The sequence below is a fragment of the Limulus polyphemus genome, unplaced genomic scaffold, assembly GCF_000517525.1.
Source record: "Limulus polyphemus unplaced genomic scaffold, Limulus_polyphemus-2.1.2 Scaffold1568, whole genome shotgun sequence".
In the NCBI taxonomy this organism is placed as follows: domain Eukaryota; kingdom Metazoa; phylum Arthropoda; class Merostomata; order Xiphosura; family Limulidae; genus Limulus; species Limulus polyphemus.
In genome coordinates this window covers 206124-223324 of record NW_013667178.1, presented here as the reverse complement: position 1 = coordinate 223324, position 17201 = coordinate 206124, and the positions used below count along the sequence as shown (strand labels likewise).

Genomic DNA, 17201 nt, shown 5'->3' with positions numbered 1-17201 from the left:
ACTATACCTTTATCTATGTCATTGACTGGAAATCAAAAAGAGCAAAGGTCCTAATACTGAGCCCTGAGGTACCCCACTTGTGACATTAATCTAGTTTGACTGAACTCTATTTGTAACAACTCTCTGCTTTCTTCCATCCAGCCTCTCTTCTATGCAATTTGCTAACTTATTCCCCACATCTATAGAGAGAGAATTTTTTTTATTTTTACAAGCCTTTCATGTGGCACCTTGTAAAATGCTTTCTGAAAATCCAGATACACCAAATTTACATCAATACCTTCATGTACATAAGCAGTAACCTTTTCAAAGAATTCCATAAGATTTCTAAGGCAAGATTTTCCCATAGTGAAACCATGTTGACAATACAATAAAATTCTAAACTTTGTTAAATAACTTTGCAAAGCATCTTTTATCGGACTTTCCAAAACTTTTCCCACAACTGATGTAAGACTAATAGGTCTATAATTACTGGGACAATTTTAATAATCTCTCTTGAAAAGAAGAGTTACATTAGCTAACTTCCAACCCTCTGGTACCTGCCCACTACTCAAGGACTGACAAAAAATTGTAGCAAGTGGCTCAAATATCCAATCTTTAACCTCCTTCAAAACCCTTGGGGAAATATTATCTGACCCAGTCGTATCGTTCTTTAAACTTCCAAATTTTTTATTAACCAGCTCAGAATAAATGCAGTCCTCTTATTTGATCTTGTTTCCATCTATCAACTCTTCAAAATGTGGAATACTGCTGAAATCTTTGTTAGTAAAAATCAAAGAAAAAGCAAAATTTAATAACCCAGCCATCTCATAATTATCAGATAAAAGCCTTTCTGTATCATCCCTGAAGGGTCCTACCCTCATCCTAACATTTTGTTTTCCCTTAATGTATTTAAAGAAATCCTTACTGTTAATTTTTACATTTTCTTTCATACATCCTTTTTGATGCCCTAATTTCCTGTTTCACCAACTTTCTTGATCTTCAAAATCTCATCTTACCAGTCAATTTAAATTTCTTAAATTTATGATGCCTTACTATAATTTTATCTCTTATACTCTTTGTGAGCCAACCTTGTTTTTTTTTACTTGTTACTACCCTTTTCTTTCTATAAGGAATATGTTGAATATTAAAAAATTTATACAAATAACTCGGCTGCCCAATTCACAACAGATAATTTATGTCACATCCCTTCAATATTTAGTTTTTGAAATTTGTAAGCGAAATATCATTATACCTTATCTCCATATGCAGCAAAACATTGAACGTAATAGAGCAATGATCACTTGCATTCAGATGTTCCCCAATTTCACCCTTACAATCATTTCTATATTTGAAGTTAACAATAAATCTAAAATAGCATTGTTTCTAGTACGTTCCTTGACTAATTGGTGAAGAAAGCTATTTTGAACAGTTTCAAAAACTTTCTCCCTCACAGTTTGACTCCAGCATTTCCCAATCTACGTGCCTGAAATTAAAATCACCCATAATTATGACTTCATGAACAGCTGAAATTTTAATCTCATTGTAAAGTTTCTCACTAATTTCATCAGTACCATTTGGTGGTCTGTAACAAATTCCAACTAAAAGCGTTTGCCCTTTATATCCACTAATAGAAACCCAAATGGATCCAATCTCCTTACTATTATCTTTGATATCCTCAACTTCAACAGGATGTAACTCGCATTTTACATATAAAGTCACTCCCTCCCCCTAATAGTACTATATCCCTATTAAATAGCCTGTAACCCTGTATTACAAAGAGATTTCTGTCATCAATGTCATCTACGTTTAACCATATTTCAGTTATTCCCATTACCTGAAAATCCTCCATTCCTACCAGTGCTCTAAAGTCATCTATTTTATTTCGTATACTTCTAGCATTACAATAGTAACAATTATGCCTATTCTTAGAACTGCTTCTATACTCATTTCCTATGCAAAACTCTTCTCTGCCTCATTCTTTTTGCATTTAGTTTATCCTGGCCCTCACCACTATCTAGTACTAGTTTAAAACGTCCCTTACAGCTGAGTTAATAGCCGTAGCAAACGAGCCAGCCCTTATTTTTAGTTTTAGCCCAAATAGTACTCTTTCTAACTTCCTGAAAGTCATTGTTAGCTGATGTATTCCTTGCATGTAAAAGCTTAAGCTCCTCTTGAAATCCTGCTGCAACTTCCCAGTTTACACTTCTCTTCATCTATTGCCTCTACTTTAATTATGATAGCCTCCAACCTACAAACTCTACATACAAATTGCACATCTTCATTTCTAGCTTCCTTTAAAGTACATACCAGTCCCAAGTTCCATAATGAAATGTGAATTTCATGATAGGGATAACTTAGACTAATTATCATTTTAAACTTTTCATATTTTACTTTGTATAATAATAATAATATGAGAATATTAATACCTTCAAACTGCTATATAAATCAGCATACTGTGATACTGAATTACTGACCACCTTTGGCAGATACTGATATAAACAAAATTTGATCAATACCCGACTACAGATCATTGCAAAAATTATCTAAAGCACTGCATTACAACCCTACTTTTCAGAGTTCATCTATTCTACAGTAACAAAAAGAGATGGATTTTAAAATTTCTGTTGTACAAGTCTTTCAAATATAAAATAAATCCTGGCAAACTCAATTATATTTAATTAGTTATAGAAATTTTTTCTATCTTGGTTTTCAAAAGTTTAACTACCATTAATCATCAAAAATATCTAAAGCATTACTTCAATCAATTTACTGTAATAAATGAAATCTTAGAAGTATCTTCCCACTTTTGAAAGTAAAACTTTAAAACAGCTACTGAAAACACAACCTCCATTAATGCAACAGCTAACTCAGCATCTTGGTAGAAAAAGTTTGTAGAAAACTTTCTCTGAAGGGGTCTGCTGTGTCCATAGCCAGGAGGATCCCATGCAATAAGAGAGAATTTCTTATGGCTTAGACCATCCAGTTGAGGTTTAAAATCTGTTTGTGTGGAACCTGAATTTAAGTAAAAAAAAATTAAATTTTTTATAACTACAATACAACAGAAAGAATAAAATCTAAAGAACTACTTCAAAAAATTTAGGCACTTGAGCACATGAAACAAGTTAACTCTTTTGCTACTGCCTAAGTAGATAACACTGACCATGTGACCCTATAGTTACCATCAGAGTTCCATAACATAACTTTTAACATGTTTTGTGTATCCTCACAAATTTCTCAAGCTTTTAGTAAGCATTACAAATCATTCATAGACAAAAAAAATCATAACTTTTAATTAAACATTTGTCTATAAATATATGGAGTCAGAATGTTGACTGATTGGAGTGCAAAGTGATTTTCATGTAAAGATAAAAAATATTTTTCTTCATCTTAAAATCTTCAAATTTATTTTGCATAAGCACTAAAACCTCATAAATAAATATCAAACATTTTTTCTTTTCCGAAAAAATTTACATTTTATCTGATATTTTCTGTACCCTAATTCTACACAGGGTCAGTCAATTTGACCGATCTCATAACCACTATAAAACTTTAAAGGTTGAAGAATGCAAAATAAAGTGAGCAGTACTGTTCTAGCCTCCTTAGATGTTCCAAAGTACTTCCCTTAAGAGTTTCTACTTCTAACCTTTTTACATCTGTTTCCTATGTTTATTTTACTATTAGCAGGTGAAGTAGAAACCTGCCAATCATAAAGCAATGAATCACCACTCCTGCCATTAGATAGACTTTTTCAATTGAATTACAAATGATTGTCAGATCAGCATAGCTTGGATTGTGCTCTTTCTGTTGGTTATAAACATGTACTCAAGAGAAGTAGGAGTGAGTAGATAAGAGGTTTCAAAAGAATGGAGTAGTGGGCAGGGCAACACTCATAGGTTTGTAAAATATAATGATATCTCAGCAAATCAAACAGATTCTTATTTTATATTCTAAATTTTAAATGTCTGAAGTTTGAGTTTATAATTCAATAACTGCTATAAATGTTTTATGATAGGCATAATAAAATAAACTGTGTAATAACACAAGACATGCCATATGACACACAAAAAAGCATATTTGGAATTTTTTAACTATTTTTTTTTAAATTAAGAAATTAAAACATATATGATATTAAAATTTTAATTATAAACTATGTTGTGATGCCAATTTTATTGGCATACAATATCAATAAATTTTAATTATCTTTCACCAGTGTTGTAGGTCTCGAAAATGAGACTGGCTAAATTTAAAAGTTTTACCAGTATTTAGACCTACCCATGATTATTAAGCACTAAATATCAATTATGCAGCAGTTCATACAAGACATAGTATAACAAAGATGTATAACATGAACTATTCAAAAATAATTGCTACTATACATTGCATTACACATAGGCTTATTACAAGTTTGTATGAACTTAATCTTGTGCAGATATTTACGACAAATGTTAGCAATTATCCCCGATATTCAACACATCTAGTAGATCTGCTGTGATCTTTCTTGGCTTTAATTATAATAACAAATTCAATGACACCATAAACTCTTGATAAACAACAACAGTTTTTCTTTTGTTTAATTTCCTGACCTTTTTGATTTTATTTATATTCGTACTTTTTTTTCTTCATTGGAGGAGATGTTAAAAAAAAGACTGTGAAGTTAACATGTAAAAAAGTTTGATACATGTGATTTTTATTCTTCTTGCTTTATTTTTAATCATATAATTTATTACGAGGTCTCGACTACAACACTGCCTTTCACCTGTAAGTAATGAGGGTTAAAATGTGTATTTGATGTTGTGTTTTGTAATAGTCTTGCATCTGTTTGATTTTTATATTTTATTCTGTTTATTCAGACTTTTAAAGTTAATGTTTTTCTTACCTGAAAATTTATTTCCAATAGATTCTCATCCCCCCACACAGATTAGCACATCTGCCAAAAAATTTGCTTTCCACTAGTCTTGAAGCAACTTTCACCTAATTTGATGTGATTTTACGTCACTTGTGCCACTGCATGATATCATCACTATGCAACATAAATCCTTCAAAAATAGAAGGGTGAGACACTGCCATGAGCACTAATTCTCCCTATGCATTTGCACTGTAAATCATCATTCTTTGATGAGGTAAGAAAATGTGAGGAGGATGTGTGGGCATATGTGCAGAGGAGAGTATCTATCAGAAATAAATTTTCAGGTAGAATAGATATTAACTTCCAAGATAATAACTCAGATTAACTAGAATCCCACATTCATACATAGTCACTCCTAGGCAGAAAGTATGTCAGGACTGGAAAGTCAATCAGCAACGAGGACAATGCGCCTGGAACACAACCTTCCAGGAGACATTTCTCAAGTGTGTGAGTTCAAAGAAGGAAATCCACTATTCACAACAAAGGGAATAAAAATGAGTGTCCTCTTGGTGAATGATATAAGCCACCACCATCAAAAAGTCGAAATGAAACAGGATTAGTCATAACCGGACAAGAAGAAGAGAGTGCCTGGGTGTGAAGGGGATAAGACCTTTTGTCTGTAGACTATTGATCAAACCACACTGCTAGGGAAGAGAAACAATCCAAAGGGGGGGGGGGAGGAAGAAGCAGTAAATACAATGTTGTGAGGGGTATGTTCAACTATCAACACATATAGACAAAGAGGGAAACATAAAGTACAGGCTAAGATAACAGAAAACTCCTTCAAATGCATTTGAGGAGGAGGAGGAGAATGGATGGCCCCAATGGAGAGGGTCTTTAAAAATACACAGCTCAAAGAGGCTAGAAGGTGATGTATGTAACAGGAAAAACTTATCTAACTGAAAAATCCAACTACCTGAGCTGACTGTGGAAGGAATAGATGTGTATGTTAAGACTACCCCCATTTGGAAGGAGCTAACTGAAGCTAGACATCCAAAGAATGGTGTAGGTAAAATTCCTCAAAATGTGGAAGTCAGGTAAAATGCATACCACCACACAAAAGACATATGGAACCAAAACAAGTCCAAAGGTAATGGCACAAAACTGGTACCAAATCACTTGGTGAAAAACGAAGATAAGATTGTGTACCATGGACATTGGCAGTCATGCAGAAACAGTCTAAAACATATTAAAATGGGGAAAACCCAAGAATTGAGTGAGGTGGGACTGAATGATCCAGAATCCCAATCAGCATTGAGCATACAAGACAAATGAAGGAAACCCGTAGGTAAAACAAGTAACGGATGGGAAGGAGCCGAACAAGTAAAATGGATAAAGATTATGATATCTCATAATGAAACAAAAGTGAAAAAAAAATTAATATAGCATTGCAAATACCCCACGTAATGCTAAATGTACAGGAAAGCCTAACAAAATGGACAAATGGTGAAAAAGAACTGACCGTAAGTCCCTATTAGCAGTTGATGGTAAACAAACAGTAGTGTTCCACTCTAGAAAATCCCAAAGACAAAGAAGCCATGTATGGAGGGAAAGAACTGAAGGTGGAAAACACTCCGGTATGGAGTGAAGGAGGAGGAGGTATCTCATGAAAATGCTTAAACATAAGTGGAACAACCAAAAAAAGGTGAAAGGTAAACATTAACTGGAGGAGAGTTGATAGGGTAAAACAAAGCTAAAAAACTACATAGGGGATAAAATGGATAATATTAACAAAGATGCAAATGTGAAAGATCAGGAAGACAATCTGCCTGATGGTAAGCTAAGGCAAAAAATAATTAAAGCCTGTATAGGGCAAGGCATGCAAATACCAACTCTCAAAAGAGAGACAAAAAGATCATCACGAAACAATGCCATGAGAAGGAGAATATATTGTGAAATGAAATGTGTCTTAAAAAAAGACAAAAGAGATAAGCCTAGTAGATTCTGCAGTAGAGACCTGGAAGGCAATCCATGATAAGGTGGAGGAAAACTGACAAAATCTAGGTTGTCTGTAAATGGGTTCAGCCATTATACGAGGAAGGCAAGCAATATTGGGAGCAGGTAAGGTGGACACAAGTCCCCAGTGGCCCTCACAAACGAAATTAATGGTAAGAAGTATAGATAATAAAGAAAGATGAAAGGGACATAGTCAATATAGTGGAAATAATAAGAAACTGTGTAGGGAAATAAGCATATGTATATGATGGTATGTGTTGAAGAAAAGATATTTATCCTAATTATCGATTAACCAGGAAATGGAACCACCTGTAAGCCAAAAATAATGCTTGTTAAGCCTAATCAAACAAGATATTTAATCTAATTATCGAGTAACCCAGAAGAAAGACTACAGGTAAATCAAAAATAACAAACACTTATTAAGCCTAATTGAACAGTGCAGAACAAAGGATATCACTAACCACTAAAATAAAAATCTTAACCTAACAATAAGTATGCATAATATTGGGAGAAGTTTGTGTGGACTCCGGCTCAAGTGTTTCACACAAACTAAGTGAATTGGAAAACGGATAAAAGATAAATAACAAAAATGAAATAGACATGATTGTATAAAATTAAGTAAGTGTGTAGTAACTAACACATCTATGAGACATGATGTATGTAAGAAAAAAATATAGTTAAACTAATGAATGATAAACAAGTACGATGAATTACATGTAATTCTAAAATAACAAAGACCATGGTAAGCCTAAGCGAATGGTATAGGAGAAAAGATACAATTAAGACTAACTGCTAACCTGAATTTGAATATGAACATTGACCAATATAACAAAACTTATGTTATGGAACCTAAATAACTACAGATAATAATATTAAAAATAAAATTATTCAAAAACCACAACAGTAAATTCTAACCTTTCAAAGTCAGCGGACTGTATGTCAAAATGTGTAGGCCCCTAAACTCGAGGCGTAGTAAGATTAAGCGAATGTTATAGGAGAAAAGATACAATTAAGACTAATTGCTAACCTGAATATGAGTATTGACCAATGCATGCCACAAACCTTCTGCTCCCCCCTATTGGGATTTAGTGATTCCAACATGTCTCTCATGCAAATCAGTATGCGTCACTACTCCACCAATGGAATGTGTTATGTATTACAATTTCAAATGGTATGAAACTAAATTGTAATTTAGATTTAGTAGTTAAATATGCTGATATGTATCCAATTCATGATATTTGCCAATAAGATTGACACATACAGTTTTCTTCTTCTTTTTTTAATACAAATCTATTTTAATACACAAACAATAATACAATTTACAATAACAGTTATTTCAAATAGTTATTAGAAACAATGATTTATATACAAAAGTTTTACAAACTAACAAGCAATACAAAGTCTTCTTTCTAGTCTGGAAGTTCCTTGATGCCTTATCGAGGGTTCACGATGAGTGAGTTAATTTTGAGTTGATGTAGGTAAAATTCACTTAATAAGGAGATAGCTAGTCCTGTAGTTCTCACTGATCACACACCGATTACAGGTCGAGTTTCTACCGATGATGTTAGGTAATGTTTTTGTAAAAGTACTAATGTCCGATGTGAATTTACTGAAGTTAAATGGTTTGCAATGTTCGAAATTTATAAACGTTCCTGGTCAAATATCCGAAGTTTCCCAATTAATAAGCATTAATCACAATTATAGCTTACAGAGTTTATAGCACACCAATTACAGCAACCCAATAATAGATACCGTTTCTAGGCATGTCGCGTTAGTTATATTTATAGGCATGTGGAGAGTTTCTCGAAAATTCAGATCACGTAACAATACAAAGCTGCACTGGCATTTACATACACACATATATTGTTGATTCTTACACTCGAGAATCTTCTACAATTTTAGAGAGTAGGCGGGAGTTTCGCAATACATATTTAACAGTATAAGCTATGCGTATTTCTAAATATAAATTTAATCTAAACAATAAATTAAAATAAATATATAATAATAAATCCGTCACAAATGCGTTGTAGTCATGTGATTCCCTTTATACCCTTTCACTAAGCCATCACTTCAAGTACTCTTCGCCCATACATGAAATAGATACGAGATATGAGCAGAAAAGTAGCGGAGCACATCAAAGTGGATGAGAATTCCAGCTGGATAGTGTGCCAAACCATATGATATGGAAGTCAATCCCACCATATAAAAGTGGGTGAACAATGAATGTGCCCCTAGATGTAGAGTGACTAAGACACAACAGACCGTATAGGTATGTCAACTACATCCAAAATCCTCACCACTGGGAAGTGACATCCACAAGTTCAAGAGATCAGAAAGAATCAATAACCATTTCACTACCTGAACATGGCAGGTGTAGTGGAGTTTGATATATTGATTTGGGAACCTAACATCTGGTATCTAAAAGATGTCTATATAAGAAAACTCAACTCTCACGACAGGAAAATGTACCAGAACCAACCCTGAAGCCGGAACATCCTCGGATAAGATCTATCAAGAGACAGCAAAGAAAGAGACCCGAAAAAGTCCACCCATGTATTTATAAACAATTTAATTTTCTACTTTAGTGGAGACCAGTAGGGGACAAACAGCTCCTTTCGACTCTTAATTCTAACCATAAAGCTAGCTAATTAATCTCATGGTTTAAACAAATTCTTGAAATATCTTGTTTATACCAAGAACCACACTTAGCTAGAGGTGTTCTGATAATCATGTAATGAGGTACCTGCACAAACAAGAAACCTCTTGACATCTATGGTCTTAGTTATTGTTTACATGAGTCAAGCAAATCTGTAATGTATACTACATACACCTGCCTGAAAACAGTATAAGGAAGGAAAGGACAAAATGTTTTGCTAGTGCTGCAAAAAACATGAAAAATGCAGTGTATGGAGTACTTGTGGGACTGATAATTTTAGGTGAAATTGAGAAAATAAAAATGATATTTTATTATTTTTCAAGATTTTTTTAAATGAAATAATATAAAGCAAGACCCTATTTAAACATAAATTTTGCCAAATACACTAATTCCATATATAATATATTGTCATTTGACAAAACTACTTAATCATACTACTGGCAATGTATTATTCTTTTAGGTTGAAGTCACTGTACACATATATATCATTGGAGGGACACATGACTGCTGCAACAGCAGAGGATTAATCTAAAAAAAACCCTAGAGCTGGTGAAAAAACATGCTACAAGTGAGTAGAAAAAAGCATATAGAGCTACCATGAAAACAGTCTATTGGCTGGTGGCAGAGGAGATAACCAACAGGAAATATGCCTCATTACTACATCTCCGGCATCAACTTGATGTGAAAGATATCATCAGTATGAGAAGAGGAGAAAAATCAACAAAAGAGTCAACACTGGCTTTAATGTGCTGCTGACTGCTATTGATGAGGCAAGATTTATTGAGCAAAGCTAGTCATATCCTGTCTATTTTTTTAATCAAATGCTTCATAAAAGTATCATACCCATAAATATAATACTCTAAAAGCTAACTATGTGTCTCTTTCTAGATGTTAGTGACAGATACACTAAAAGGTGTGCAGAAAAGTCCATATTAGGTATTAGTCTGAATGAGTCAACAGATTGAGCTGCAGAGAAACCTGCTGTCTTCATTGGGAGGTATGAATCAACTGACAGAGCAAAAACCACATACCTCAAAATCTAGAAAGTGAAGGATGGCAAGGCTGAAACAATATACAGTACGCTCTGCATTGTGTGTAAGGAGTGTGGAGTTCTCATTGAGAAGGAAAATTCATCTAAGTTATTGAGCTTTCACATGGCTGGTGCTTATAAACATGACAAAGTATATCTGACATACATTATACATATGCTTCATTTGCTGTATATTGATTGTTTTATTCATCTTCATTCTCAGACACAGGGTCTAGGAGTGAATGGTGCCAATGTCATGTTAAGTGACCAAAATAGGGTTGCTGGCCTGAAAAAAGGAACAATTTGTTTTGCATCACTCTGCACTACGTTTGCCAGCGACTGCATTTAGGAGTGAGTAAAGCAGCCAAGGCAGTTTCAAGTGTGAACAAATTACAGATAGTTGTGACCACCATCTTTATTTAGACACAACATAAAACACACTGTGCATATCTACATAGACAAGTGGAAAATTGCCTCTACTGAATCAGTGAATAGCTCACTAGCTTTTTATCTCTCAAGATGAATCTCTTCCAAACTAGTCACAATGAAAGCCAAGTAGATTTGAACCAAAAAGTGTGCCTGGATCTCAAATACCAACTTGCTTGTTTTTTTGTCCAGGTGATAGCATAACCTCATGACCTCTGTTCCCTAACAGCATTGGCAAGCTATTACTCTTAATTGATGTCACAGTTTGGCCAACAAAATTCCAGTTTTAACCAAGCTCAAAATATTCTGAAATATCCATGTGGGCAGAAGATGCCATCTAACAAAAGAAGAGGGCTGAAATACTTTGAATAAGATAATGAGAGACATACTGAACCATGTGTTGCCATAATAAAAGTGTGGAAACTAACTTATCAATAACTTGGAATAATTCTGTGTTACTATAGAAAGTATGGAAACCACGATATGCCACATATTACAATTATAAGTTACCCCTGTATAGTTATATGCATAGCTAAATAACCTGTTTTTGATAATTTTAGGCCTTCTTTCAGTCCAAAATTTCTTTGAAATACATTTTAGCATAAAATATGAAATATAACCCTAATTTTCTACTAACCAAGAGCTCCTGGCAGTAACAGCACATGGTGTGATCCACTTCCAATCTTTTCAAAGTGAAGATCTGTATCTCCAACTTTTATTTTTTTTCCAGGATTTCTTAACAGAAAGAAAAACACATTAAAATATAAACAAACTAAATTCTTAATCTATTTCCATTTTTTCATGCTCAATCAAGTGAACTGAATGGTTGAGTAATGAAAAAGTGTAACAAATCACAGGCATTATATTGTTAATTTTACTACATTTGTATGATACAATGAAATTCTGTATATTGTACTTTATTCAGTATGTCAGTATATTTCATTTAAAATAAATAAACTAAATTATTTTTCATGGCAAGAAAGTGTGGTATTCAGGCTCAATGATGTCCAACAGTTAAGTATCAAGCCACAATGAGCAGCAGATTCATTAAGAATATTAATGAACATGGAAAACAAAGGAATGAACACTCAAAACACATGCATAAAAACAAGGAGCACTAAATTTTATTTTTTACATGTTTTATGTTTTACATGGCATCTTATTATATCATATTGGTCATATTTTATACCTTACTGGCTGTTAAAGTAGAACGGAGTTTCAACTTGTTTACAGGATAAAGACCAAACTGTAAACTGATAATAGCCCACTGTTAAGACAGACCAAAGTCTTAGAGTGGTTTCTCACAATCTCAAGTCACTTACATAAATATATATATGTATATAAATAAATCTCGGTATCACCCCTTATCTTAAATATGTCCTACACCACATACAGAAACAGGGTCAAGCAAGCAACTATATGCCTTTACAAAGTGACCACTGTGGTATGTAACTTTTTTCGGTAAGATAGAGCAAAATATAACAAGTTATCAATGACAAAAAAAATCATTCAAAAATAAAAATTATCTAATTATTAAATTAATTACTGTAACCAAAGAATGCAGTGATAGGCTATTACAACAAAAACTTCAGTTTTAAAATCTGAACTAAGAGAAAAAAAAAATTGATTTGTTTTCTGCACACCAACAAAAAGCTATAGAAACATATTTCAGATGTTCAAACTGTTGAGGGTTTAAGGTAATATGACTGTCAGTGAACTATCTGAGCATTGGAATAAATAAAATTAGTAATGTAAATTAAAGTATTTGAGGCAATAACTTCAAGTCTATTATCATTTGCACGGCATGGCCAGGTGGTTAGAGTGCTCAACTCGCAACCTGAGGGTCATGGGTTCGAATCCCAGTCCCACCAAACATGCTCGCCCTTTCAGCCATGGGTGTGTTATAATGTGATGGTTAATCCCACTATTCGTTGGTAAAAGAGTAGCCCAAGAGTTGGCAGTGGGTGGTGATGATTAGCTGCCTTCCCTCTAGTCTTACACTGCTAAATTAGGGACAGCTAGCACAGATAGCCCTCGTGTAGCTTTGCGCAAAATTAAAAAACAAAACAAACTATTATTATTATTGCTAAGTCATATAAAACTTTTTAAAATAAATTTTACAACTGAATATATCAGGAGTGTAACTTGTTTGTTGTTAAGTATAAAGCTACTCAATGGGCTATCTGTGGTGTGTTTATCACAGGTATCAAAATCCGATTTTTATCATTATAAACTTACAGACATACTATTGAACCACTAAAAGGCCAGGTGTGTGGAATTCATGTTTCCCAACTCCCAGGACAACAATATTAGTCACAGAGACAAGTGCAACTGTTATACTCTGCTTACTTGTTCGATATATATATAGAAAACATATACATGCTAGAAAACACCCCTATAAGATTTCTAGGGAACAACGAAAGTTCCTGAAAATTATTATGAACCATGGAAGACTAGCACAAACAGAAACATTTAAAAACATGTACCTGTAAATGTGAACCAAAACTACATGCACAAATACACATATTCTTCGTTAACACACCCTCAGTCACACACACAGAGTAAAAATATACATTAACAAAAACATTGAGTTTGACTGCCAATTCTAGAGACTATCTAACAAAATAAAAGTTACAAAAAGCTTTGCTGTTTATTATATATGTATATCATCATTTTGGTTTGTAGAAACATTATTGTAAACCATTACTACTCTGTCAGTCCTTTATAGTCCTAATAATTATACGTTAAAAACCAGAGGCACATACGAAGAGCTTGGATGCAAAACACAGTAAATGCCATTCTGAAAAAATCTGAGTTACCAATGACACTGTACTGATTGTGTTCATTATTAAATAAAAGCAAAATTCTACAAGCTATATTCTACTTTCTACTATTTGTGTGTTTTGATGGATGCAGAGGAAACAAATAGACTTTTATGAAGGACAATTTGAGTATATATTTTTTAAACATTATGTCCCTTGGATAAGAAGTTTTTCACACCCTTATATTAATAAAGAACTCTAGAGTATTTTCATTAACTCAAAATCATCCCAAGCCTACTGCAATGAACAATCAGTTTAAGAACTTTCTAAATGTTTTTCAGTCTTCACCACAAGATATTTTTCTATTTACAGTCAATGACCCTAAAAGTATCTCAAAGTATTTTCCTATAATGCCTCAAATAGTATTTAACTAGACTTTTCACCTTCTTCGTTATTTTGAAAAAGTGACTGTTCTCTAGAACATATAAACTGACTATAATGTAACATCATACTCAGCAGTAATGCCATAGAGTATGTTTACTGTTGTAAGAATATATAAAAGATTCACAAAAGTATTACAAATGTTCATAACCTGATGCAGCACTGGAGATATTTTGTTATTTATACTTAATATTTTTTTTTTTATTTGTCTTATTCATTCACATTTATTCAGAATATCATAATTTTGATCTTCTAATATTAGCATAGTTGAAAAATTAATAATTTTGGCTTAATTTCCACACTGATTGAAATTATTTTAAAATATTGCTGCTGTCATTCTAACAGAGAGCAATACATATATGAACTGTATATTCAATCATCTTAACATGTTTTAATAAAAGTTTAGAAAAAAGGACCTTTACACTCCAGATAAATATTGAAGAATATATTTTTATTTCAACCAATGTTTCACCTTTGCAGCTTCATCAGGGTTAATATACAAAACTGTTTGATGTTAGAATATTGATTAAATTATAAAACTGCTTGTAACATTATATTTCTCAAGTCTGTTGTAAGGTGCATCTAACAATGTATAAAATATCATTATTGTTTCATTATTGTAGGAATATTATAGTATAGTTCTATTACTAACTATACAATTATACAAACATATGACAGATATTACTTAAAAAGAAATAAATAAATAAAACCATGATATGTTTTATGATTAACTGAAATTGAAAACACACAGAGTGTAAAGGTCATTTTTTCTAAACTTTTACCAAAATGTGTAAATCCCTCCAGTATGCACTACAAATTTGGGAAGACAAAAATTTCCAGCAATTGACTGAAAACATCTTAACATGGTTGAACAGGTTCCCTGTTATTGTGTGTGTTTTCTGTCTAAAGAGTAATAAATGTTATTAAAACTAACAAAAAAGGTAAAACCATAAACCCAGTAAATAATACCTTAGTAAGACATCTATTCAAATAGTGATCTGGTGATGTTTAAGGCACAAATTAGAACAGATTGCTTTTCTCTCTGGTTTTAAGAGTGAATTAGACTAATGGGTGAAAAAGTGATGCAGAACAGATTTGGGAAATTCTTTAAAATAAATTGGTAACTCAACATAGGCATGTTCCTAAAATTAAAACAAAAACAAAAGTACAACAGGGAAGATCAAACCTAATAGACTTACTAATGACATAAAGGAAAAATTAAAAGATAAATACCATAAGCTAAAGAAGATTAAATTGATAGATAGGAAGGAAAATTTAAAAAAACTACAGGAAAGTTAGAGATTTGATTCAAAAGGAATTAGTAAATCAAAATGAGTTACAAGAAACATCTGGCAACTTTTATTTTTTTTCCCTAAGTATATTAAAGGTAAGCAAAATGTCAAAATGAAGACATTAAAATATGCTAATGACAACATCTTTGTTAACGACTGTGAAATAGTCTAGCCTTTATGTGTGAAATGTTCAACAATTACTTTTCGCAGTGGGCAGTATAATTAGCTCAGAGCTTTGGCTCTGAGGGAAACCAAGAGTGTAACCAACACAATTAACCTTTTTAAAAGTCTGTGGGGATGAATATATTTGCTAGTTTAACTTAAACTTTTTCCATTACTGGGGACTGATAATTTTGCTTGTTTGAAATAATCTATCTGATGCTCCTCTCTCCCTCTTACACTTCTTTTTTCTTTTTTTGCATTTTTCTGCCCCCCCAAAGAGACATTTTGTTTGAGGTACTGTTTTACACACATGGGTTTTAGTTCTCTTTGGTCAGCACAATGAACCAAAGTTAAAAGTTTTCTCATGTGACATCTGTTTATGCTAAACTGTGCTTTATAACAACCCCTATGTTATGTTCAAAGTTTTAACATGTGCAGTACAGCTTCTACCACATACTCAGATGGTAGACACAGTTCCAATAAAATTAAATAAAACATAGAGTTGAATTGTTATGAACCTTACACTTTTTAGGATAATAATTGTAAGTTTGTGTTACAATCTACAATCATTCTACAAAAAAAAAGGCTTATTTAGATTTATTTCATATTTTTTGTGATCGTTACGAGGCCATTACAAATTCATAAAGCAACACAATCATGCAAGATTTTTTGCAAGGTTTTAAAGGAAGTCAAATATCACATACAAATTCTCTTAGTTTGGTAGATCACTAGACAGTTTACAAGTAATTGAGAATTGGAGAGTTGCTAATGTTACTCCTATTTTTGAAAGGGGAGTGACAGAGTTGCCCTGTAAGTTACAGAACTAGAAGTCTTGCTTACTTCTTAATAGGGAAAAATTCTATAGGATCTGATAAAATATGCTTTACAAAATCATTTTATGAAATATGACCCTATAAATAAAAGCCAACATGGTTTCTCCAAAGGCAAATCATGTCTTACAAATCTGTTAACTTTCTTCAAGGTTGTTACAAATTATCTGCACAATGGAAATGATATGAATATTGGTATGCTAAGATTCTTAAAAAGCTTTTGATAAAGTGTCATACATAAGAGCTCATAAGTTACGAAAATATCAGCAGAGGTTGGAAAAAAACTAATTAAATGGACTGCAATGTGTTTGGGTGAGAGAAAACAAAAAGCTGTTATTTTAATGTATTCCATTCAAACTGGACCCTTGTTACTAATGGAGTACCTAAGACCTGTACTTTGACATGTTTTTTTATTATTATCTAATAATAATAATAATAGAGGAATAATTAAAAAATTAGTATAGTCTACTGATGACATTAAATTATTGGGTATTTCTAATTGTAGTGAAGATGTTGAGGTACTACAGAATGACTTGTAAGTTGTAGTTGTACTTGTATCAAATGGTAAGTTTGTCAGATATCTGGCAAATGCCCTTTAATCATGTGAAGTGCAAGGTAAATGGGAACCCTTTACATAGCACAACTGGAGAAAAGAAGGTACTGTTTTGTTAAACCCCTGCAAATGGTAAGTTTTTACTGTATAAATAGAATGCATATTTATACGTTTTTTAATATATATATATATATATATATATATATAT

General features: G+C 32.6%; 2 protein-coding genes across 2 annotated transcripts in view; one reads left to right on the top strand and one right to left on the bottom strand.

The window, feature by feature from the left end:
- Nucleotides 1-17201, bottom strand: part of LOC106464140 (valacyclovir hydrolase-like) — an 84871-nt gene that overhangs the window by 32191 nt on the left and 35479 nt on the right. The window contains exons 7-8 of the mRNA XM_013924249.2: nt 11591-11691; nt 2825-2991 (exon numbers count right to left, since the gene is read on the bottom strand). Coding sequence (XP_013779703.2) covers nt 2825-2991; nt 11591-11691 — 268 coding nt within the window. The remainder of the gene's footprint in view (nt 1-2824; nt 2992-11590; nt 11692-17201) is intronic.
- Nucleotides 17096-17201, top strand: part of LOC106464139 (protein SYS1 homolog) — a 57091-nt gene continuing 56985 nt past the window's right edge. Inside the window, exon 1 of the mRNA XM_022391820.1 lies at nt 17096-17125. The gene's annotated coding sequence lies outside the window, so the exon portion shown is untranslated. The remainder of the gene's footprint in view (nt 17126-17201) is intronic.